The 27,144-nt window shown below is 36.9% G+C and overlaps 1 protein-coding gene across 1 annotated transcript in view; it reads right to left on the bottom strand.

Annotated features, from left to right (window-relative positions):
* LOC123556528 (uncharacterized) overlaps nt 1-27,144 on the bottom strand; it is a 179,490-nt gene that overhangs the window by 143,771 nt on the left and 8,575 nt on the right. Inside the window, exons 4-11 of the mRNA XM_053544443.1 lie at nt 25,520-25,759; nt 21,891-22,097; nt 21,322-21,498; nt 20,609-20,812; nt 20,171-20,398; nt 19,421-19,609; nt 17,091-17,318; nt 13,142-13,342 (exon numbers count right to left, since the gene is read on the bottom strand). Of these exons, the coding sequence (XP_053400418.1) occupies nt 13,142-13,342; nt 17,091-17,318; nt 19,421-19,609; nt 20,171-20,398; nt 20,609-20,812; nt 21,322-21,498; nt 21,891-22,097; nt 25,520-25,759 (1,674 nt within the window). The remainder of the gene's footprint in view (nt 1-13,141; nt 13,343-17,090; nt 17,319-19,420; nt 19,610-20,170; nt 20,399-20,608; nt 20,813-21,321; nt 21,499-21,890; nt 22,098-25,519; nt 25,760-27,144) is intronic.

Raw genomic sequence — 27,144 nt, 5'->3', positions numbered from 1 at the left:
ACATGAACAGGCCACTGTGACCTTGACCTTTAATAGACTGACCCCAAAATCAATAGGGGTCATCTACTCTGCATGTTCAATCATCCTATGAAGTTTCAACATTCTAGGTCAAGTGGTTCGCAAGTTATTGATCGGAACTGGTTATCAATGTTCAGGCCCCTGTGACCTTGACCTGTAACGGAGTGACCCCAAAAACAATAGGGGTCATTTACTCTGCATGAACAATCATCCTATGAAGTTTCAACATTCTGGGTCGAGAGGTTCTCAAGTTATTGATTGGAAATGGTTTTCCATGTTCAGGCCCCTGTGGCCTTGACCTTTAACGGAGTGACCCTAAAATCGTTAGGGGTCATCTACTCTGCATGACCAATCATCCTATGAAGTTTCCTAATTCTGGGTCAAGTGGTTCTCAAGTTACTGACCGGAAATGGTTTTCAATGTTCAGGCCCCTGTGACCTTGACCTTTCACAGAGTGACCCCCAAAAATCGTTAGGGGTCATCTACTATGCATGACCAATCATCCTATTAAGTTTCAACATTCTGGGTCAAGTGGTTCTCAAGTTACTGACCGGAAATGGTTTTCCATGTTCAGGCCCCTGTGACCTTGACCTTTAATGGAGTGACCCCAAAATCGATAGGGGTCATCTACTTTGCATGTACAATCATCCTATGAAGTTTCAACATTCTGGGTCAACTGGTTCTCTAGTTATTGATCGGAAATGGTTTTCAATGTTCAGGCCCCTGTGACCTTGACCTTTGACGGAGTGACCCCAAAATCAATAGGGGTCATCTACTCTTCATGATCAATCATCCTATGAAGTTTCAACATTCTGGGTCAAGTGGTTCTCAAGTTATTGATCGGAAATGGTTTTCAATGTTCAGGCCCCTGTGACCTTGACCTTTAATGGAGTGACCCCAAAATCGATAGGGGTCATCTACTTTGCATGTACAATCATCCTATGAAGTTTCAACATTCTGGGTGAAGTGGTTCTCTAGTTATTGATCGGAAATGGTTTTCCATGTTCAGGCCCCTGTGACCTTGACCTTTGATGGAGTGACCCCAAAATCAATAGGGGTCATTTACTCTTTATGACCAATCATCCTATGAAGTTTCAACATTCTGGGTCAAGTGGTTCTCTAGTTATTGATCGGAAATGGTTTTCAATGTTCGGGCTCCTGTGACCTTGACCTTTGACGGAGTGACCCCAAAAACAATAGGGGTCGTCTACTCCAGCAGCCCTACAACCCTATGAAGTTTGAAGGTTCTAGGTCAAATGGTTCTCCAGTTATTGCTCGGAAATGAAGTGTGATGTACGGACGGACGGACGGACAGGGCAAAAACAATATGTCTCCTGGGGGAGACATAATTAGTAATATTCCCAGAGATTTAAGACATTGTCATCTCTGTGCTTCTAATCTTTTAGGTGATGAATTTCACTATCTTTTTAATTGTAGTTATTTTTCTAATACAAGAAAGAAGTATATTGACAAGTTTTATTTTGAACATCCAAATACTGTAAAATTTTCATTATTAATGGATAGTAATTGTAAAGACTAGGGCTGTCATCAATAGAAACAATATCGATGTATCAACAATATTTTTTTGTCGATCAATTATCGATTCCCATTTTCAAAAATTGATATTTTACAGAGAGAAAAAACTATCCAGATAAACACTCAGACTCTCAAAAACAATTAAGCTTACAAAGTTGTTAATTTAGATAAATGCAAAAGAGAAGTGAAGGCAAAATAAAAATGAAAGATTTTGTTAATTTTTATTTGTTTCTTTTATTTTCATAAATACAAATACAACACAATCAAACAGAAATATGAAAAGTAGGCAATAAAACTAAAAATAGCATTTACAGGTGCATATGAACAAATAGGTTGTTAATCTAACTTAATAATCGATATATCGATGTATCATCGATATTTGTCTTCTGACATATCGGTATCGTCGATATGCCTAAGACTCAATCAATGACAGCCCTAGTAAAGACAACTGTTGAAATTGTCAATACTTTATAAAAAGATCATGTTAGCCTGTAAATGATCCACATTCTATTTGTTTGGCTGGATGGTGCCGAGTTTACTTCAAACATCCAATAAGTACATATTAATTTATGCTTAATATTGATGGAGGGGAAGGAAATGGTAAGGGGCAAAATGGGGGGGTGGGGAAGGATGAGTATACAAGGGAATGCCATGTTCTTTAAAAACAGTCGCACTACAATGTAAACAACAATAGCGCAGACACTCATGTACCAAAGATAAACACACAACTACGATCAAATGAATAACATAGAAAAACGAACAAGCAACACATAAGAAAACAGTAGGGCACCGTTATAGACTCACAAGCATACAAACGCACCCACACAAGTAGGAAAAAACAATCAAGTACCGTCTTCAGTCAGATTTTGATAAGGATGGAATACTCAACATTTTCTGGTAAACAAATATTGGACGTCTTATCCTCCACATTTCAAGAATGTTTTTGGTTATACAATAGTTGTCTTGCCATCTGATATATGTTACATTGTGTTATTTGTCTTGCATGTGAAATGTCCTTATGGGCCCTGAATACCCTTACAGAAGCAAGCCTCTGTGGCGTACATGCTGCGTATTTGCTGTGTATATGCCGCGAACACAGTAGTACGCCAGAGGAGTACATTTTACATACACCGCATGCCGCGTACATGCCGCGTACTATTTCGACGAGTACACAGCATGTACGCAGGAGGTCACTAGTACACTTCAAGTACGCAGCACAGACTCTGAAAATTTAAGGAGTACACTGCATGTACGCAGGAGGGACTTGTACAAGAAAATAGTACACTGCATGTACACTGCAGATACTTCGAAATTTATAACACTTATATTTAGTTGCATTAAAGTTGTTTCCCCTTGATGCAGTTACGCCATTTTCTTCAGATGTTTACCAAATTACATGCTACAAAAATTGATTTATTTCATTGAAAAGTAGATGAAGAAAAGCATACTAATTTATTTGATAGCATCAATCTACATTATTTTGGTAAGGGTAAATACTTATTGATGCATGTCACTTATCTTTTTTTCTGTTTTTTTCTGTCCAAATGATCAGCATTTGCATAAGAAAGTTGGTGGGGTAAGGAATTTACATTATCACAGCAGTTTCGCCACAAGAGTACACAGCATGTATGCAGCAGGAGTACACAGCATGTATGCCGCAGGACTCGGGCCAGGAGTACACAGAATGTACGCCGCAGGAGTACACAGCATGTACGCCGCAGGACTCGGGCCAGGAGTACACAGAATGTACGCCGCAGGAGTACACAGCATGTACGCCGCAGGGGTAGTACACCGCAGGCTCATTTGCATGTGAAAAGTGTATGTGCCGCGTACATGCTGCGTACTATTTCCCGCATACTAAATTCCTCTAGCGTACATCCTGTGTACTATGTAGTCCACAGCATGTACGCAGCAAGTAGTACGCGGCAGAGCTCATTTGCATGTCAAAAGTGTACTACAAACGTACTATCGGTGTATGTGCGGTGTATATCCTGCGTACTATTTAAAGCCCTTGATTTCAGTACACATCATGTACGCATCATATACGCTGTATGTACACAGCAAGAGTACGCAGCAGGCCTTTTTCTTCTGTAAGGGTAATATCAATAAACTTGAAACTTGAACAATCTTGGTAGAAGGTCACTCAAGGATCATTTGTATAAAATTATTCTAAAATCTGGCCACTGGCCAGCAGTTTCACACAAGAAGTTTTCTAAAGTTTCCACAACATACATATAGGGAAAAGAGACCACGTCCTCTGGTGGCCATGTTTTTTGACAAATCAAAATAATTTGAACAATCTTGGGAGAGGGTCACACAAGGACCATTTGTGTAAAACTATTTTAAGGCCTATGCTATTTTGAAATTATGAATAAGGTGGGTGGGGTACATGTTATTATTTCTGAGGAATTTCGAAGTTACTGTAAAACAAACGTTATTCCAATGTGACAATACATCAAAAGCATGAAAAAAGTAAAGTGGGAAAAGTTACCAGTATGTTCGTGTCACAATTTTTGGGGTAAGTATCATGTCATTGTGCATAACTGCGAAAAACTATAACATACATAATAAAGGTAAACTATCCGTGTAAATGAGCTGAGAGCTATTTTTCTATTTCCGTTTATTACTTTTCTAAAAAACACATTACAATTTACCAGGTGTTGGCAAAGTTTGTCATTTTTATGCACATACCTTTACACATGAAAGAAGTCTGAACTATTGGTATGGTGTGCGGGAAGGGCCCCGAGCGCTTACGTAGTGCTCATTTTAAACACTTACAGGGATTGTACTGCTCAGTTAAATATATATATGACTTTACCATAAGTCCGCAAAGTGCAACAAAAGAAATAGCAGTATTAATTTTGTAATAATATTATTTTTTTCAAGGTATGTCTGACAAATGACATCGAGAATTCTAACTGACCTTTTAGAAAGCTGCATTTTCCACTTTGGTTAAAAAAGCATTTTTACAATAGATAATGACTGGCTACAGAAGGTAATAAAAATACCCTTGACCTAGAGAATGCTACAACCTACTAAACTTCAAAGTTTAAGTTTAAAATTATACTGAACACGTTTGCTTTAATTTAAGGTGAAAAATATGATAAAAATCGAATAGATCATTTCGGACATGTTAGACAGTGAGAAAGCAAACATATCGTACGTTTTATTTAGCATGGATGATTTGCACTGTGAATATATACTTTTTACACTTAACATTTAATTCCACGAGTACACACATATATACATATATATTTACCTTTACCTTTTACACATTAGGAATATGTTTGTTTTACATGTAAGATTAAAGCATTAACCCCTCTTGAAAATATAATACATGTGGCGTTCACTGTTGATTTATAACTGTAACATTATATTTTGACGTTACACTGAAACAAACAAACCCTTTTTGCATATTCATTTATATAAAAATACATGTATAAACAAACAAACAAACAAAAAAACGGGAACAATGTCTATTTTGTTTGATTGAGAGTAACACCGAAACGACACAATGAACTTTTCCCAGGTTTTGTTGGTGGGGAAAGGCTCCAGGTGCCCCTCCAGACATTTTTTGGTGCTCAGACTAGTACCTAGATTGAGACATTAACCTCAGTTAGATGGCTTCCTTACGTGAAAAGTTTTACACCTCAAGTGTGTTTTTAATCCCACGTCGGTGATGGGATTCGAATTCCAATTCGAATTCTAAGCCTGGGCTACCATGACCATCAAGTTTTTCTTTTGCAAGTATAAAACATATATATATTCAATTAAATTTCGTTAACGTAACTACTCTCAATGACATTTACCACATCGGAAATTACAAATGGTTTGCTGAATACACCATACTTTTAATTACAAAAGTTTACACACCATGTGGGTCGGAAAGCACGAAATTTACGTTCTTGAACGTAGATGTGAATCGTCATGTTTGAAATGTAAACAAAGGCATAAAAGTAACTGTTTTCATGTTTGTGGTAAGGATCAACATGTGATTGTCAATGTTCCCGATGATAAACAGGGCTCCGGAAATTTGCAGGTTTGTCGGTTTTGGACCGATTTTTGATTTTTCAGACCGATTCGTGAAGTGAAAAAACAAAAAAAATCAGTCCCGTAAAAATAGAGAAAAGTATAAATTTCAGTCTGAAATCTCAATACATGATCACCTGCCAAGCAGGAAATTGTTGGTAGCACCCTCAGATAATCAATAAATGTGTCAAACGGTCTGATATTAGGTCTGTAATAAGCATGTGACGCAATCAGTCCTTTAATGTTTGCAGACAGCCTACTGCAATGTATTAAACAATTTTGACTGGTTTCCAAATGTTTCTGACTGGATCCAAATGCTTTTGACAGGGATCCACTTCTTTTATTTAGAATCTGTCGGATGGTTTATTTCAAAAGGTTATGATTAATCACGGGTAAAAAAACAAACAGTCACTGCATTTAATGAGACATCACACGGGAAACTGATATAAATAGTTTTTATAATTACTTGATTTGTAAAAATTACATGATTCATTTGTTGGGCCTCCAGTTGAAACAAGTATAGAAAATCATCTTTGCAACCCGACTGTACAAAAAAAAAAAAAAAAAAAAAAAAAAAAAAAAAAAAAAAAAAAAAAAAAAAAAAAAATGGACTGGCAAACACGAATGATAAAGAAAACCTGAGTGGCACTGTTTATCAAATCGGTCTTTTAAAAAACGTTTCAAAATGAAATTTTGTTTACACCAGAAGAGAACATATAACTTTATAAAATGTAGTTGCTTACTGAAGTACAACGCCAGTGAAATGAAATATCCGTGGCCAACCCGCGCGACCTTTTGGTAAAATTCCGTCAAAGAATGAGGAAACATCACAAAGTTTCTGCCGTGAATACGGTACCGAAGTCACGTGCGTTGGCTTTTAGACTAGTTAGGTACACTGTGTCAGTGCCTCGGCAATTTTATCTCTGCAAGTATTTCTCTGAAAAACATTGAAATTTAAACAAAGTAACGATCACATATAACACTGAATAACTGTTTTCATTGTATGGTAACTCGCGGTGACCGGTAAATCATTCTTAATTAATGACATGCTTATTTCTTTACTCTATCACGTTTTACAAATATGGTATATTGGTAATGCGGTGGGTGGGGTAGCGCCGATGTCATGATTTTTGTTTCGGACCGATTGAGTTCTCAAAATTTCCGGAGCCCTGATAATGAATATATATGAATGTATAAACACGAGCCGTTTCATCTAACAGGACTTACAAGAACATAGTAAGCGGTTGTTTATTTATTGTGTTTATGTTCTAGTAACCTTAATTGACACTGATTTCGAGGACAGGCCAGGTTTGTGATATGTACATGTCTGTTGTTGGGCTGGAAAAAGATAGGCCCAGAATTTAAACTTAAAGCTATATTGCATAAATTTTTCGTTATTTCTGTGCATACAATTCGGTTGTTTAAAAGTTAGAGTATCAGAAAATAACAGGAAATAAAACATATCTTTGAACAAGAGGGCCATGATGTTTAACTGCTTGCTTGAACAAATTTCTTTGCTAAAGCGTCAAAAACAAACAAGACGGTCATGATGACCCTGGATTGCTCACCTGAGTAATATGAGCTACATGTTTCAAATGTCAAACTGATGTTAAAATATTAAGAAAGTCAGTAGGTCACAATCATGGTCAATGAAATTCAGTTTTACGATCGGTGTGCAAAACTGTACATGTCATCCAAATTTCAAGGCTGTATCTTAAACAAGAGGGTCATGATGACCCTGGATTGCTCACCTGAGTAAATATGAGCTACATGTTTCAAAGATCAAACTGATGATAGAATATTAAACAAGAGGACCATGATGGTCCTGAATCGCTCACCTCTTCCCACATGACCCAGTTTTGAGTATGACGTCGTTTTTTCTATTATTTGACATAGTGACCTAGTTTTTGAGCTCATGTGACCCAGTTTTGAACTTGACCTAGATATTATCAAGATAAAAATTCTGACCAATTTTCATGAAGATCCATTGAAAAATATGGTCTCTAGCTTTTTCTATTATTTGACCTATTGACCTAGTTTTCGAAGGTACGTGACCCTGTTTTGAACTTTACCTAGATATCATCAAGGTGAACATTCTCACTAATTTTCATGAAGATCTCATGAAAAATATGGCCTCTAGAGAGGTCACAAGGTTTTTATACCTACTGGCCTAGTTTTTGACCGCACATGACCCAGTTTCGAAACTGACCTAGATATCATCAAGGTGAACATTCAGATCAATTTTCATGAAGATCCATTGAAAAATATGGCCTCTAGAGAGGTCAAAAGATTTTAATAATTTTAGACCTACTGACCTAGTTTTTGACCGCAGTTGACTCAGTTTCGAACTTGACCTAGATATCATCAAGATGAACATTCAGACCAACTTTCATACAGATCCCATGAAAAGTATGGCCTCTAGAGAGGTCACAAGGTTTTTTATTATTTGACCTACTGACCTAGTTTTTTATGGCACGTGACCCAGTTTCAAACTTGACCTAGATATCATCAAGGTGAACATTCTGACCAATTTTTATGGAGATCCATTCACAAGTATGGCCTCTAGAGAGGTCACAAGGTTTTTCTATTTTTAGACCTACTGACCTAGTTTTTGACCACACATGACCCTGTTTCGAACTTGACCTAGATATCATCAAGATGAACATTCAGACCAATTTTCATACAGATCCAATGAAAAATATGGCCTTTAGAGAGGTCACAAGGTTTTTCTATTATTTGACCTACTGACCTAGTTTTTGACGGCACGTGACCCACTTTCGAACTTGACCTAGATATCATCAAGATGAACATTCAGATTAACTTTCATACAGATCCCATGAAAAATATGGCCTCTAGAGTGGTCACAAGGTTTTTCTATTATTTGACCTACTGACCTAGTTTTTGATGGTACGTGACCCACTTTCGAACTTGACCTAGATATCATCAAGGTGAACGTTCTGACCAATTTTCATGAAGATGTCATGAAATATATGGCCTCTAGAGAGGTCACAAGGTTTTTCTATTTTTAGACCTACTGACCTAGTTTTTTATGGCACGTGACCCAGTTTCGAACTTGACCTAGATATCACCAAGATGAACATTCAGACCAACTTTCATACAGATCCCATGAAAAATATGGCCTTTAGAGAGGTCACAAGGTTTTTCTATTATTTGACCTACTGACCTAGTTTTTGATGGCACGTGACCGAGTTCCTAACTTGACCTAGATATCATCAAGGTGAACATTCTGACCAATTTTCATGAAGATCTTTTGAAATATATGGCCTCTAGAGAGGTCACAAGGTTTTTCTATTTTTAGACCTACTGACCTAGTTTTTGATGGCACGTGACCCAGTTTCGAACTTGACCTAGATATCATCAAGATGAACATTCTGACCAACTTTTATAAAGATCCCATGAAAAATGTGACCTCTAGAGTGGTCACAAGGTTTTTCTATTTTTAGACCTACTGACCTAGTTTTTGACCGTACGTAACCCAGTTTCGAACTTGACCTAGATATCATCAAGATGAACATTCTGACCAACTTTCATGAAGATCCCATGAAAAATGTGACCTCTAGAGTGGTCACAAGGTTTTTCTATTTTTAGACCTACTGACCTAGTTTTTGACCGCACGTGACCCAGTTTCGTACTTGACCTAGATATCATCAAGATGAACATTCTGACCAACTTTCATAAAGATCCCATAAAAAATGTGACCTCTAGAGTGGTCACAAGCAAAAGTTTACGGACGCACCGACGCACGCACGGACGACGGACGCCGCGCGATCACAAAAGCTCACCTTGTCACTTTGTGACAGGTGAGCTAAAAACTCAGTAGGTCACATTCATGGTCAATGAAATTCAGTTTTACGATTGGTGTGCAGAACTGTGTATGTCATCAAAATTTCAAGGCTTTATCTTTAAAAACAAGAAAGTAGGTCAGTAGGTCAAGGTCAGTCAAGGGACATCATATTACTTGGAGTCATCAGGTAATTATAATTAAACAGTCTTGGAAATAGGATCAAATGATTTTTTAAGTATTTTTTCCCCTATAACTCACATAGTAACTAAGTGACTCCAGGGCGGGCCCTCTTTTAACCCTAGGGGCATAATTTGAATAATTTTGTTAGACGACTACTAGACAATGCATCATACCAAATATCAAAAGCACAGGTCGTATGGTTTCAGACAAGAAGATTTTTTTCCTATATAAGTCTATATAAAACTTGGGACCCTCAGGACAGGGCCTCTTTTCACCCCAGGGGTACAATTTGAACAATTTTGGTTGAGGACCATAAGACAATGCTACAAACCAAATATCAAAGGTCTAAGTCTTGTGGTTTCAGACAAGAAGACTTTTAAACTTTTTTCATATATAAGTCTATGTAAAACTTGAGACCCCCGGGCGGGGCCATATTTGACCCTAGACAGATAATTTGAACAATCTTGGTAGAGGACCACTAGATGATGCTACATACCAAATATCAAAGCCCTAGGCCGTGTGGTTTTATACAAGAAAATTTTCAAAGTTTTCCCTATATAAGTCTATATAAACCATGTGACCCCTGGGGCGGGGCCACATTTGACCCTAGGGGGATAATTTGAACAATTTTGGTAGAGGACCTCTAGATGATGCTACATACCAAATATCAAAGCCCTAGGCCGTGTGGTTTTGTACAAGAAGATTTTCAAAGTTTTCCCTATATAAGTCTATATAAAGCATGTGACCCCCGGGGTGGGGCCATATTTGACCCTAGGGGGATAATTTTAACAATTTTGGTAGAGGACCACTAGATGATGCTAGACACCAGATATCAAAGCCCTAAGCCCTGTGGTTTTGGACAAGAAGATTTTTTAAGTTTTTCCTTTCGGTTGCCATGGCAACCAGAGTTCTGCATGGAATTAAATTCTTTGAATAATTTTGAAAGGGGGCCACCCAAGGATCATTCCTGTGAAGTTTGGTGTAATTCTGCCCAGTGGCTTTCAACAAGAAGATTTTTTTAGAATATGTTGACGGAAACACTACGCACGACGGACATTGAGCGGTCACAATAGCTCACCATGAGCTTTTTGCTCAGGTGAGCTAAAAAGTCCCGATCTTTCATCATTTGTTTGGTTGGCGCATGATTACAAATTTAACATTAGTAGGCCGTGATGTCCATGAAGCCGTGTAAAGTGATAATTTTGATGACACGTTGGTTTTATTTTGTAATTGTGAGTGATCGTTAAGTGACCAGAAAGATCGGACAGTGAGATGTTATAAAAAAGTGATGCTTTATATAGATTAGAAAGTCAATCGTACTCTACAATAAGGAAATCTAAGGTAAAATTCTCCTTTTATTTCGTTCACTGAAGAAAACATGGCGGACATATTTTTGTATAAGAGCGGTGCACGTGTGTTTCGTGTAACACAGTTTTACAACGTTTTTTTAGGAAACTAACGCTCAGCTCATTTACACTGACATATCCTTGATTGAAGAATATATATATTGTATATATATGAGAGACTTACGGTACCAAATACTTACCCCAAAAATGTCTATGCATTTTCTTCTAGTGCACTGTTGGGACATGTTTTTGAGTGTCATTGATACTTTATAATTTATTCGGAGATACATTTTTTTATTATTATTAGTTTCTTTTTGATCCCCGTGCATTTCTCGCGTTGTTACGACAATCTCAGTTTTACATAGGAATTTTGCATTGTCAAAATAGCATAGGCCTTAAAATTGAGTCAGCAGTTTCACACAAGAAGACTTTTTTACTTTCCACTATATACATATAGGGAAAAGTTACCATACCTCCTGGTGGCCATGTTTTTTGATGAATCAGTAAAATTTTAACAATCTATGTAGAGGGTGACATACAAACCATTTGTGTGAAATTATTTCAAAATCAGACCATCAGTTTAGGAGATGTTATTTGAAGATTTTTCTATTTTAAGCTGTGGTGTCCCCTATGTGCAACTAAGAGGAATCGTTTGAAAAACTTTAGTAGAGAACCATCCAAGAAACATCCATGCCAAGTTTCATCAAAATCCATTCAGTGGTTATGGAGGAGATGTGATTTAAACACATCAAACGGATGCATGACGGACGCACGAGGGACACAGAGTTATCACAATAGCTCACCATGAGCATTGCTCAGGTGAGAAAAGAAATTGATAAAAGAATATATTACTGCTTACATTGGCTAATTACTATTAATATATTATTAAATTCGCAATCATGTTTTTCTCGTGAAAAAGGATTATCGATCAAATCAGTTTCTTTCCGGTCACTTGCAATGTATTTAAAACAATGAAGAAAAAAAAGTGAAATCATCATTTGCTTTTGAAAGATAAATGAAAGTTTCCTTTCTGCAAAAAATATGGCCTATAATGTACCATTTGACCAAACATATCCTTCTTGTTGCAAATTTATTTTTCATCCTAATTTTGGCTAGCATTTGCCTAAATTTTCATGTTGTTGGGTTTAACTTCGCACCAACACAATCATAGGTCACATGGAAACTTTCAAGCTTTGCTGGTGGAGGAAGACCCCAGGTGCCACTATGTGCATTATTTCATGACGAGTTGACACCTGGGTAGTACCATCAACCTTCTGTAAGCCAGATGGATGGCTTCCTCACATGAAGAATTCATCGCCCTGAATGAGGCTTGTACCCACAGCAATGAGGGTTAAGTGATTTGAAGTTTGCGACCTCAACCATGCAGCCACTGAGGCCCCACATTTGCCTAAAACTGATGTAAGATGTATAATGGGGTAGGGGTAGGTAATTCAAAATATCTATTAAAGTAGATCAGGTGTGGTTCTAATATTTTTCTGACTGATATATATAATAATAAGCTTCAAAAGATATAAATGTTTTCAACATCACACTTTATATTATCTAGGAATTCTAGTATGAATCAAAGCAAAAAGAATTGAAAATATCAAATTCACCAGTTTTAAAACATTTTTTTCTAATAAATCTCTTAGATGCATGGTGACTCCAACTTTTTTCTTTCCATTTTAAAACATTTTGTTGTGTAATAAAGCTGCAAAATATTTTTCAAATTTTAACATCAGCATTTTTTGTAGATTCAAATACATTTTTCCACTGAAAATGAAGTGGGTGAGGTAATTATGTCAACATGTAAAAACGAAAAAGATTTTGTAAGTGACATTTATGCTTATATAATACTGGTATCATTTGTATTCATAGAAACCTGTAAGACCTGAAATCCCTATAACATTAAGAGGGATATTATATGTTTTATAAAGTACCAACATTTTTTCAATTATACATATAATTTATGAAGTGGGTGAAGAAAATATCCTGTAAAATTAAAACGCGTTCAGTGACCTGTATTTTTTCTGCTCTTGTTTGTTTTAGAAACTAATGTTTTTCAAGCTCAAAAACGAATGATAAAATTCCTAACAGTAGAAAAAAAACTATCCTACATCCTTAACCAATCTGTATTCTTCCATTGTAAAATATAGCTCAATGTGCACATGGTATTCTGTTTCCCGACTGTGATTATCGGTCTACTACTCTAAATAAGTCTGCTTACTAGCTGGGCAATAAAATCCCGCTGGACATTCTATTTCTGTCTCAGATTTGGACCCTTTAGGACAGTAGTATCCCGCTCTGCAATAACCATCTGGCTGTATTCTATTGACAGTACAGTACATTCCGCCGGGACATATCTCACATGAAGGTTTAAACGTTGTATTCTGATAGGTACCAGGCTCACACTGTTTGATATCATAACCTGAAAAATAATCACAGGCAGGCTAGGAACAAGGTACAATAAAGTTAACATAAGACTTTGTATTATCTTTATAATTATATTCAAGAGAATAAGCATGTGCAAAACAGCAAAACGCCCTCTGATCATTCAGGGGAAATAAGCGATCGAGGAAAATGTTTTAGTATAACCACCAACCTAAATTAGATGCAAAGCTTTTCATGCTAATATATAATATTTCTTAAGAAGGCTTTAAAACTTAAATACTGACAAACTATATGTTACGGAAACACATGAGAATTTGCTGTTTTTACTACTTTTTACGATGAAAATCGCAGTGTTTTTAACGCTTTACTCCAGGTAAACTGTTTCGATTTTAAATATCTATATTTTGAAGTCATAATTCACTAATTCCACTATAGTTCTATTGGTTACGACGATGGGAAAATGTCTACTGCCGCAAAAATCCCGGGGGTTCAATTCCCGACGCGGTCATCTTTTTTTCTTGATATGGAATTTTAAAAATATTTAGAAACAAAAACTCATATTCTAATGTTCATAATATGACCAAACTTCAATTTCACATTCACTTGATATAAGCAGATTTCCAACAGTGAAACTGACACTGGGACCACTTGCTTGCCACTTGAATGGTAAAAATGCATTTTTTAAATCATGCCAAAATGCTACAAAATGCATTTTATGATCATCACCTATGCTCAATACATGTTAAAATGCTAAAACATATTCGCTAAACTTAGGTAGGGGCGAAGGAGAGTGGGGTGGGTGGGAGAGGTCCTGACCCCAAGTGTCTGTGTAAATATGCTATTAATCTCATCCAATATAAGACAAATGGAGTGTCTGAGACATGTCATCATGGCAACCCAAAATCACGATCGCGCGCAATAAGAAATTATGTGTTATGCTTCCCGTAAAGATCATTGGACTAACTGCATTACCATATACACAAAGTGCTGGATATTCATAAGAAAGGAGATGTTTTATCAATACAAGTATGCCCATGGGCAGAATGTCGAGCCTGCCAGCTGTCAAGTGTGACCCTGACCTTGGGCTTAGGGACCTGGTTCTTGCGCATGACACTCCGTTTCATAATGGTTAACATTCATGCCAAGTTACATCAAAATCCCACCATGCATGAAGAAGAAATGCTCACGACAACCTTCAATTTGACCTTTGACCTCCAACTGTGACCTTGACCTTTGAGATAGGAACATGGGGTTTGCTGCCTTCTCATTGAGGTAAACATTCATGCTAAATATAAACAAGATTGGTCCATGCATGTCAAAGTTATGGTCTGGACAAAATCAGAGAGACGCACACATGCACGGACACACGCACATAAACCAAAAGTGGTGACTATATCGAGCTCACCGCAAGCGGGCTCGATAATAATTGAATATCCTGAAATAGATTTATAATTATTATGGGCTGATAATATTGCCGCCCCCCCCCCCCCCCCCCCCCCCCCTGTAAATGTAAAGCTTTAAGAGCTTTTCTTAAAATAACAGTTTCATTCTCATATAAGCACTTTATTTTATATACACTGGTAGTTGTATGTAAAATTCAAATAACTGCCCAATAGAACATTGCTATGAAAAGTCTGTAAGACGTACATTATAGAAATATCTTATTGAAAAGTCCCCACTATCACAGCTGAAGACCTCGTTACTAATTACGTATTCGCCTTTTGCAATTTCAGCATTCACAGGTTGTTACCCTTACAGAAGCAAGCCTCTGTGGCGTACATGCTGCGTATTTGCTGTGTATATGCCGCGAACACAGTAGTACGCCAGAGGAGTACATTTTACATACACTGTATGCCGCGTACATGCCGCGTACTATTTCGACGAGTACACAGCATGTACGCAGGAGGTCACTAGTACACTTCAAGTACGCAGCACAGACTCTGAAAATTTAAGGAGTACACTGCATGTAAGCAGGAGGGACTTGTACAAGAAAATAGTACACTGCATGTACACCGCAGATACTTTGAAATTTGTGCAGTACACTTCATATACGCGGGAAAGACTTGTACAATTTCTTTTGGCATTTATACTTAGTTTTTTTTTTTATAAGTTAAAGTCTGAAGTAAACTTCATATATGAGGGACTTGTTCATTTTCGTTTGGTGTTTATACTTTGAATTTTTTTAGGTGAAAGTCTGAAGTACACTTCATGCAGGAAGGATTTGTACATTTTTTTTTTTTTTTTTGGAAGCAAGAACTTGATTTCCGAGTAACTCTTATCTTAATAGCATAGAATAGTTCAGATTACCGGTATTCTGAACAATGAAAATTTGCCAAACTATTTGCAATGTTCATTTGTGAAGCTTACATCTTAGTGATTTCTGAGCTGCACCTTGCATGCAGTGTAAAAATATATTCTTTTTCATTTTGAATTGATCCTGGAGCTTTCTAACCTGGATAATTGAAAAGCCTTATTTGAACTTCATTGCATTACATTTTGTAATACATGAAATAATTACCAAGATAATGCCTCAACAGCGCCCGAATTTTAAAATAGCTCTCACTGTTATTTGCATACTCTTAAGCAAAACACCATTCTATCATGTTTTATAAAGGCTTTAATGCTCATTATGTTAACTCATTAAGGCCTCACCAAAGTAAAACGTTGTTCATCGGATTTGCCACTCGTATATTTTCAGAACATTTTCGGCTAATTGCGCTCGCCCCATTGGAAAAAATCAGTCCAACATTTTTTGGTGCGCTACTTTTTACGGACGTAAAAGTGTATAAATGCTTGTATAATTCCAGTCCTAGATTGTTCTCAGATTGATTTTAATCAAAATAAATACATACTACGCACACATCGTCTATAATAAATCATAACACTTATATTTAGTTGCATTAAAGTTGTTTCCCCTTGATGCAGTTACGCCATTTTCTTCAAATGTTTACCAAATTACATGCTACAAAAATTGATTTATTTCATTGAAAAGTGGATGAAGAAAAGCATACTAATTTATTTGATAACATCAATCTACATTATTTTGGTAAGGGTAAATACTTATTGATGCATGTCACTTATCTTTTTTCTGTTTTTTTCTGTCCAAATGATCAGCATTTGCATATGAAAGTTGGTGGGGTAAGGAATTAACATTATGATTATCACAGCAGTTTCGCCACAAGAGTACACAGCAGCAGGAGTACACAGCATGTACGCCGCAGGACTCGGGCCGGGAGTACACAGCATGTACGCCGCAGGAGTACACAGCATGTACGCCGCAAGAGTACACAGCATGTACGCCGCAGGGGTAGTACACCGCAGGCTCATTTGCATGTGAAAAGTGTATGTGCCTCGTACATGCTGCGTACTATTTCCCGCATACTAAATTCCTCCAGCGTACATCCTGTGTACTATGTAGTCCACAGCATGTACGCAGCAAGTAGTACGCGGCAGAGCTCATTTGCATGTCAAAAGTGTACTACAAACGTACTATCGGTGTATGTGCGGTGTATATCCTGCGTACTGTTTAAAGCCCTTGAGTTCAGTACACATCATGTACGCATTATATACGCTGTATGTACACAGCAAGAGTACACAGCAGGCCTTTTTCTTCTGTAAGGGTATACAAATAAGTTTCTGTTAAGACCGAAGGATGCCGAAATTGGATATGGAGGATACGTAAACAAACGGAAATTGCGTATTCTCATTATGGCTCAATTACCTTAGCAGATTTGGTTGTCAAACAGTACAGCAAACCCCTCACAATTATATCTAAAAATTCGTACCTCGGTTTGTGTCTTGGGATTCATACGTCAGTGTATAATGCGTTCCTGGTTGACTTATTATCATTTCTGGCTTGTAGTGATTATTCTGTAAGCAAAGGTCGCCAATATGGTTACGAAAGCACTCGTAGCTGTTTCCCTTCAAGCAGTACCTAAATTCTCTACATGGCCCACATCCTGTCTGGCTTACGTCATATCGCTCACTACTAAGACCACAAAGTGTAAGTTCATCTGCAATTAAACCTCAGGAGCCTTAGAATTAATACATGTATATTAAGATAGTGGATCCGCAATGACAATTTGCAAAATTTAATTATGTTTTCTCTGTTTGCAATTTTGGTATTCTCCATTTCTTTACGGAAAGTCATATACGTGTTCAGCTACATTTACTTCCGAAGAATGCCAAATGAGAGCTAGTACATAAAGTATATACGGAAATTGCCAAGTGACATTTTAGGTCCATTCAAAATGACACTCCGTAATTTCCATGTGATTCTGCATTTTTGTTAGACAGTTCGGCAACAATAGCTCAGTGCACTTGTGCCTTTCCGTACAAAGATGAAGAATGCTGAAATCTTATGTTTGTTTGCTTGTTTGGGTTTAAAATTAACACTTTTTTTCAAAAATATTTCAGTTATTTGCAAACCCGTTCTCCTCAAGTAACTGCCAACTTCCCTACATTAATCAGAGGTGGAGGACGAATGATTTCAGACACAATGTCTTTTATAAAAACATCACAGAGAACATACGTCCCGCCAGAGGATGGAACTAATCACCCGAGATTCGTAGATCTGCACTCTCCCTATTGAGCTAAGAGGGCGGGCTCAGAGAAAATGTTATTTGCCGACTGTCAATACATATCCATTACCTTAAAAACAAATACAGGCTTAAATTCAAATACAAACACTGAATTATTTCAAATTTTATGACAGAAATGAAGTTTTGAAGTGAATTTAAAACGATGACCAAGAAAAGGAGCAAGCCACTTCACATTCAAAACTATACTTTATATGTATACTTTGGTACGTTTTTATATCTGCACTAAATTACTCAGTCACTCAGATAACAGAAATAGGCTGTCTTATCGAAATAAATATTGCTATGATTGTCTAATGACTGAATATGAAGTCGTGACAGCATGTGACAAATTGTTTAAACAATAATTTCATGAAACTTAATTATTTACCTTGCCCACAGTAAAAATGATTTGCATTTTGTAAAGTTAAGTGACATATGACTTGTTCTTGAATACATTTTCTTCACCTGGCATATACCTATTTCAGATTTGCAAAATAATGAAAATTGCTTTTCGTGTTGTCAAAGTAAGAAATAATCGATCTGTTCTGATTAAGCATATCAGCAAAATATAGGAATATGGATTCAATATCCATAAAGTAACCACAAAGATTTTCATCAGGACTTTGGTAAATCGGATCTTTTTATCATTTGATACTAGATGTTAATAACTGACATTGTTTTGATCAGTTGTCAGAAATATATTGTAAATGTTGGTGATAAAATGGTAAAATAAAATCAAAAATAATATTTAAAGTAGAGCTGCTTTTGAGAAAAGCGCATCTCTCCCGCAACTGCCTAATAATCTAAATAGTAAGTCAGTCTTTATATACTGTTTACTCACTACAAATATACCTTTGAAGAGTAAAAAGGTTGATTTTGGGTAATTCAAGGGCCATAATTCTGAGGTGCCTGTGGCGAATTGGCTAGTTAATGAACTTGGCCGAGGAGTTATGGTCAAAAACAGTTTGGTAAAGATCGGATGAGAACTGTTAGACTTAGAGCGCGGACAATAGTAAAAAAGCCGATTTTCTTTAAGGGCCGTAATTCCAAAGTGCCTAGGTCGCGGACTTATGGTCAAACACATTTTGTTCAATTTAGTGAAGATCAGATGAAAAATGTTCGATTCTAGCCTGGACAAGAGTAAAAAGGCCAAATTTCGGTATTTCAAGGGCCTTAATTCCAAAGTGCCTGGGTCAATTTGGCTAATTATCGAACCTGGCAGAGGACTTATTGTCAAACACATTTTGTTCAAGTTTGGTGAAGATCGGATGAGAAATGTTCAACTTAGAGCCCGGACAAGACACACAGACTGACACAGACAGACGGACACACACACACACACAGACAGGAGTAAATCAATATGTCTCCCACACCACTGTGTGGTGGGAGACATAATTAATTTGCAGTCATTATCATGTGGTATTTGTAACGGAAGTGATTCATTTAGCGCTAAGAGAGAATATAGTTGTGAAGTGTTTGTTTAAATGTGGAATGGCAGAGAACCGGGCACTATCTGTGAAATTAATTCTACTTACAAGCTCCATCAACAAATGAGCATTCGTTGCCAAGTTGACAGAATTCTGCAATGCCATGGTAGCAGACCATGTTTGCCGGACAGGGCAAGACTTGCCCGTCCTCACAAAGTTCGCCGTCACTACATCTTACACAGCTCTCTTGATTAGTTGCTAAAGATTTAAACCCATTTCGACAAGGAAACATTTCACCTTCAAATAAACAATATATACATGCACTGACAAAGACTGTGTTAGAATTAATGTTTTTGTTGGGTCTAACGTCAGATCCATAGGGCTTACGGGGATTTTGCCAGTTTTAATGGACGAAGAATCCGGGTGCTCCTCCATGCGGATGGTTTCCTTACATGTAAAACTGCACAACCTAAGTGCAGTTTCGTACTCACATCAATGAGTCAGCAAGCAAAACCACGCTTTCACTAAGGCCAATATATCTGATTAAAGTCAGGACATATTTTCATTACACTACATACAGCTTTTACATTTCAACTGTAATGCAATCTACTTGCTCAGTTGCCAGTGTCATTCAAATTGTATGTTTTAATTATTTCAGCTTTGATGATATATTCATTGAACCAGATTATTTTTTAAACAGCGAACAAGGACTCCGTAGTTTACTTTTATTGAAACATTTAAATCTAGAAATTAAACATTATTTAATTAGCTGAAAATGTTTTACCTGTAATAAATTGAAAAAACATTAATGCCTTCTTCTTATAAGAATGTCCACATTAAAGTATAAATAGTACTTACCATTTACACAATAATGGCCTATTTCACAGTCAAGTATGAGACCAAAGAAGCACCAGTATCCAGGACGACAATAATTTTCTGCAATTGTCAAACCTTGTTCCGTACAATTATACCTATTCGGGCACTCTATACATGAGGTTTGGCCTCGTTCCGGTTGGTATAAATACTGAGTATGTCCAACATAAGGCTCTGAATTGCGTACCCAAGAGGAACAAGGCACTTTGATACCTGGAACATATGAATCCTTGAATAATAGTTGTTGCTGTACTAGTATTTCACAATTTGGGCACACCTTATTTAAAGTAAGAAGCAAGTGGGTCTGATCAAAATCTTGATGGGGAAATTAAATGCTATTGCTTTCTGTCTCTCTACGGTTAACATAAATGTACATGATAATCTGTAAATAAACTGGTCATCACATGACACATGTTAACGTACCTGTAGGACACTGATGTCCTGCTGGACAGAGCTTTCCTAATGGCATTGGAGTAATCTCCCCTATCTCGCAGTACCACCCTGGTTCACAGGAACCTGACGGATCTGTCAGACCAGATATTGCACAGTACATTCCTTCCGGACATAACTCACACCTACCAGCACTTTGGTCATAATAAAAACCCTGAGTGCATGTAGTTGGTGACGCTAAATAATACAAAGTGAATTGCATTTAACTATTTGTTATAAGTATTTCACTTGCTGTCTTCAATTTCACAGCGAATATGTTTAAATTTCAGGATGGCCAACCCACATTACTTTTGGATACTGAACATACTGAGTAAACAATTAAAGAGCATCAATGACTTTCCTTCACACATCACATCTGCCATCAGTTCTCAGTTCTTTTCTTTAACACTTCGCCCAACTGCTTATCGTGAACTAACTGTGTAGATAACACACAGACTTCCACAGTTGGGCAAAGTGTTTGAGAAAAGAACTGAAAACTGTTTTGTGTAGAGGAAAGCACTCATTTAGGTGCAAAAAAACACCCTGTATTTTTGCAATACATTATTCATGTCAAAGTTTAGATGCACGTTTTCATTAACATCTCAACAATTTTCAATGGTGAACTTGAAAATATTTGTTTTATTTATTTTTTTCTGTCTGTAAACATATCAAATTACAACATATGAATATGAAATGGAGGACTGTACCTGGTGGGCAAGATGATGCATTTATTTGTGCAATATCTAAGCAGCAACCTGGATCACAGTCACCACTTGGGCTTGATAATCCGGTATCTTGGCAATATTTACCTAACGGGCACGGGAGGCACCTGGTTTGGTATTCTAATGGCTGGTAGTATCCCTTGCTACATATTGTTTGTTCAGCTTTGAAAGAAACAAAGACCAGTAACAGAGATCAATAGCTTGCAAAATGTTTTAATGCAATGACTTGGATATTAAGTTTTATTATGATTGGTACTTCAGTATTTTACAATATCTTTATTTGTAAGTTCATTCCTAAACAAGAGGGTCATGATGGCACAGTATCTCCACCTCGCTCACCATTTTTACAAAGTAATTATTTCTGGCTTTAACACAGGTACTCTTTACAAATTAAGAAATAAATATGAATAAAAATTGCAATAACTCCAGTTTGAATGAAGCAATATTGCTTATTTTCAAACTTGTCCAAGACTGTTTTTAATGGCAATCTTTCACAATAGCTAACTTGTTTTTAATTCTGTTTTGCAAAGCAAACTTTTTACTTCAATATTCACCATTGGGACACATATATCCTGCAGGGCATTTCTGCGTTGCGGGGCTAGACTCTATCTCTCGTTTACCACAATAGAACCCCATGTCACAATGCCCACTTGGAGCAGCGAGTCCTTCAGTGACACAATACATTCCTTCCGGACACTCGAAACATTCGTGTCTTCCTCCATAAGGTTGATAGAAACCTTTCTCACAGAGAAATTTTCTCCCTGGTATATAAAGAAAAGAAATTAATTCTATATTTATGCAATATTTCCCTTTGAAACATTGTTGAAGTACTTTTAATATAAGATTTTAAGAAATATTTTTCACAAAGCCTTTCTCTGCCATATATACCCTTACAGAAGAAAAAGGCCTGCTGTGTACTCTTGCTGTGTACATACAGCGTATATGATGCGTACATGATGTGTACTGAAATCAAGGGCTTTAAACAGTACGCAGGATATACACCGCACATACACCGATAGTACGTTTGTAGTACACTTTTGACATGCAAATGAGCTCTGCCGCGTACTACTTGCTGCGTACATGCTGTGGACTACATAGTACACAGGATGTACGCTGGAGGATTTTAGTATGCGGGAAATAATACGCAGCATGTACGCGGCACATACATTTATCACATGCAAATGAGCCTGCGGTGTACTACCCCTGCGGCGTACATGCTGTGTACTCCTGCGGCGTACATGCTGTGTACTCCTGCGGCGTACATGCTGTGTACTCCCGGCCCGAGTCCTGCGGCGTACATGCTGTGTACTCCTGCTGCTGTGTACTCTTGTTGCGAAACTGCTGTGATAATCATAATGTAAATTCCTTACCCCACCAACTTTCATATGCAAATGCTGATCATTTGGACAGAAAAAAACAGAAAAAAGATAAGTGACATGCATCAATAAGTATTTACCCTTACCAAAATAATGTAGATTGATGTTATCAAATAAATGAGTATGCTTTTCTTCATCCACTTTTCAATGAAATAAATCAATTTTTGTAGCATGTAATTTGGTAAACATTTGAAGAAAATGGCGTAACTGCATCAAGGGGAAACAACTTTAATGCAACTAAATATAAGTGTTATGATTTATTATAGACGATGTGTGCGTAGTATGTATTTATTTTGATTAAAATCCATCTGAGAACAATCTAGGACTGGAATTATATAAGCATTTATACACTTTAACGTCCGTAAAAAGTAGCGCACCAAAAAATGTTGGACTGATTTTTTCCAATGGGGCGAGCGCAATTAGCCAAAAATGTTCTGAAAATATACGAGTGGCAAATCCGATGAACAACTTTTTAATTTGGTGAGGCCTTAATGAGTTAACATAATGAGCATTAAAGCCTTTATAAAACATGATAGAATGGTGTTTTGCTTAAGAGTATTCAAATAACAGTGAGAGCTATTTTAAAATTCGGGCGCTGTTGAGGCATTATCTTGGTAATTATTTCATGTATTACAAAATGTAATGCAATGAAGTTCAAATAAGGCTTTTCAATTATCCAGGTTAGAAAGCTCCAGGATCAATTCAAAATGAAAAAGAATATATTTTTACACTGCATGCAAGGTGCAGCTCAGAAATCACTAAGATGTAAGCTTCACAAATGAACATTGCAAATAGTTTGGCAAATTTTCATTGTTCAGAATACCGGTAATCTGAACTATTCTATGCTATTAAGATAAGAGTTACTCGGAAATCAAGTTCTTGCTTCCAAAAAAAAAAATGTACAAATCCTTCCTGCATGAAGTGTACTTCAGACTTTTACCTAAAAAAATTCAAAGTATAAACACCAAAAGAAAATGAACAAGTCCCTCCCGCATATATGAAGTTTACTTCAGACTTTAACTTATAAAAAAAAAAAACTAAGTATAAATGCCAAAAGAAATTGTACAAGTCTTTCCCGCGTATATGAAGTGTACTGCACAAATTTCAAAGTATCTGCGGTGTACATGCAGTGTACTATTTTCTTGTACAAGTCCCTCCTGCGTACATGCAGTGTACTCCTTAAATTTTCAGAGTCTGTGCTGCGTACATAAAGTGTACTAGTGACCTCCTGCGTACATGCTGTGTACTCGTCGAAATAGTACGCGGCATGTACGCGGCATGCGGTGTATGTAAAATGTACTCCTCTGGCGTACTACTGTGTTCGCGGCATATACACAGCAAATACGCAGCATGTACGCCACAGAGGCTTGCTTCTGTAAGGGTAGAAATATGGCATCAATTCTGTTATTAATGCAATATTTCCAGTCAGTGCACTCAAAACATTCATGCTGTACTTCATAAGGCTGGCAAATGTAGCAACCTTTTTCGGACAGATATTGTCTTCTTGGTATATAAAAAGCAAAGAACGGTGTTTTATTAAGTCAACAAACATCATTTTCAACGGGTTACATATATATATAAATTTAAATTATAAAATGGATATATGTGTTTTCTGTGCAAGAAAGAAATATGTCTTCAAATGAAGAACTTTTCAAATTTGACATATTCAGGAGCTGTAACTCCTTAACCAGGCAAGGTACATTCATGTCTGCCATAATTCACTTCAAAGTGATACATGTCTTTATGTTTGGACTAGATCCTTAGAAAACTTTAAGACATGTGAATTTGGACAAACCTTTCAACAGTATTGTGATACACAGCATTCTATAATGTTTTAGTGAACCATTACTCTTAAACTCAGTTTTTACACAGTGTTGTTTTACTTTCTGGTCCTCTGTAAATCATGGAGTCTATTCCATATTTCAAAGTAACAGAGGTCCGCTTAAAGTTGGGTGGGCAAGGGTGCATGAGACATGCTACAAGGTTTGTCATTGTTTTGCTTGGTTGTATTGCACCCTTCCAAGAATCGTCTTATAAATTTTATCAGTACATTCATGCTCTGACAAAATGGGCATGCTCCATCATTTAACATAGAGATACATTCTGTAAGATTCGACCAAATCTTTTGAGAACTGTATGAGGAGTTATCCAAAGAAAAATTTTGTGAAAACTTTGGCCTTAATGTTTGGACAAATGCCCTTTGTTAATACATCTCAAACCTACAGAAACTGACAAGACAGATGGAAAAGCCCGCTTATAAATGTTCCCTTACCCAAAAGGCTTATAAGTAGTTAATTATATAGTAGAAACTGGTTTCAAACCATTAAAAACCAACAGAAAACAAGCAAATATTTAATGAATGTCATCAAGGATGTACTTTAAACTCCTTGGTAATGTGTTAGAATCGAAATAATATATCTCATTTAGTGAATTCCTCTTAAATAAAATCATTGTTTGTTCAGATGCGTGTTATTATATCACTCGGGCTGCGCCCTTGTGATATAATTCCTTCGCATCTGAACTCCAAACAATGATTTTATTTAGCGACAAATCACAAAAGAAATACTGTGAAATCATTAATATTCGTGGGGAACTAATTTTCGTGGATTTCGTGGTTAAGTTAATTCATGAAATTTAATCCCAACGAACAAGTAAAATTCCCATTCAGTTTATGTTCAAAAGTTGAAATCCACAAATTCATATCCCCACGAAATTGCCGTGTTGACCAAAACCACAAAATTTCATGCCCACGAAATTAAATGATTTTACAGTGTATTATTTCTTAATCAAAATGAAGTAAAATTTACCTTTCACGCAGTATTCACCTGGACCACATTTTGTCCCGGAAGGTTTGGGCTGTTGCTCACCCTTCTCACAGTAGTAGCCATCCTCACAGAAACCCGCTGGTCCTGACAACTGTTCAATGTCACAGAACATGTGCACTGGGCATTCTGTACACTGAGATATACCTCTCCAGTGCCACTTGATATGCTGAATATGACGCTGGTAGTAACCGGCAGGACATTTCACTGAAGCACTCATTCCAACTTGCAAGAAGGAATAAAAAGAATAATTGAGCTGCACTATGAGAAAACCAACATAGTGCATTTGCGACCAGCATGGATCCAGACTAGCTGCGCATCCGCGCAGTCTGGTCAGGATCCATGCTGTTCGTTAACGGTTTCACTAATTGCAGTAGGCTTTGAAAGCAAAGAGCATGGATCCTGACCAGACTGTACGGATGCGCAGGCTGGTCTAGATCCATGCTGGTCGCAAATGCACTATGTTGGTTTTCTCATGGCGCGGCTCATATAATTTACAAGTAACATTTGGTCTAATTTTTTGTACAATACAAATCAGGATGTGACGAAACGGGAACATATTGCGCTGAGAATAAATGTTTTTACAGGTCAAACTTCTATTTCATGTACTAGTAAACCTATTATAAATAAAAGTTTCGCGTATGGGATAATAAGATCATTGAAATAGAACTGAGAACATACAAAAGCTACCACTGGTTTAATGTGTCTTACAAAAGTATTTCATGCCTACAAACTAATATGCCATGCATGCGAAGTCACTGTTACATGTGCCCCTCACATGTACCACACATTCAATAAACTCAAAGATACCTTTTTTTTCAAATTATAATTTGATAACAGACATTTTTAGTTCCTTGGAAATAAACAAAATATATGTGTTATTAAAATACTTGCAATATGACATCAATAAATATGATTTATACCAAGAGTCTAGGACTTTGCATATGCAACTGAGGTGATTTCTTAATGTGGAATACTGTTTTGTTCATGTCCTATCATTGTACGTCTCCTAATTATGAGAGAGCAATGGTAAGATGACAGGATAACAGAATAGTAGGATGTGCAATGGTAGGACAGCAATATTAGAAATGTAGAATAGTGATGATAGGATAACAGGATAGTAGGTTGTGCAATGGTGGGACAGCAATATTAGAATGGTAAAATAGTGATGGTATAGGGTAACAGGATAGTAGCATGTGCAATGGCAGGATGGTAGGACAGCAATATTAGAATGGTAAAATAGTGATGGTACAGGATAACAAGATAGCAGGATGTGCATTGGTAGGACAGTAATATAAGAATGGTAGAATAGTGATGGTAGGATAACAGGATGGTAGGTTGTGCAATGGTAGGATGGTTGGACAGCAATATTAGAATGGTAGAATAGCGATGGTAGGATAACAGGATAGTAGGATGTGCAATGGTAGGATAGCAATATTAGAATGATAGAATAGCAGTACTAGAATAACAGGAAGGTTGGACAGCAATATTAGAATGGTAGAATAGTGATACTAGGATAACAGGATAGTAGGATGTGCAATGGTAGGACAGCAATATTAGAATGATAGAATAGCGATACTAGGATAACAGGATAGTAGGATGTGCAATGG

Source organism: Mercenaria mercenaria, chromosome 5 (assembly GCF_021730395.1).
Source record: "Mercenaria mercenaria strain notata chromosome 5, MADL_Memer_1, whole genome shotgun sequence".
In the NCBI taxonomy this organism is placed as follows: domain Eukaryota; kingdom Metazoa; phylum Mollusca; class Bivalvia; order Venerida; family Veneridae; genus Mercenaria; species Mercenaria mercenaria.
This window is presented reverse-complemented; position numbering and strand designations above follow the sequence as displayed.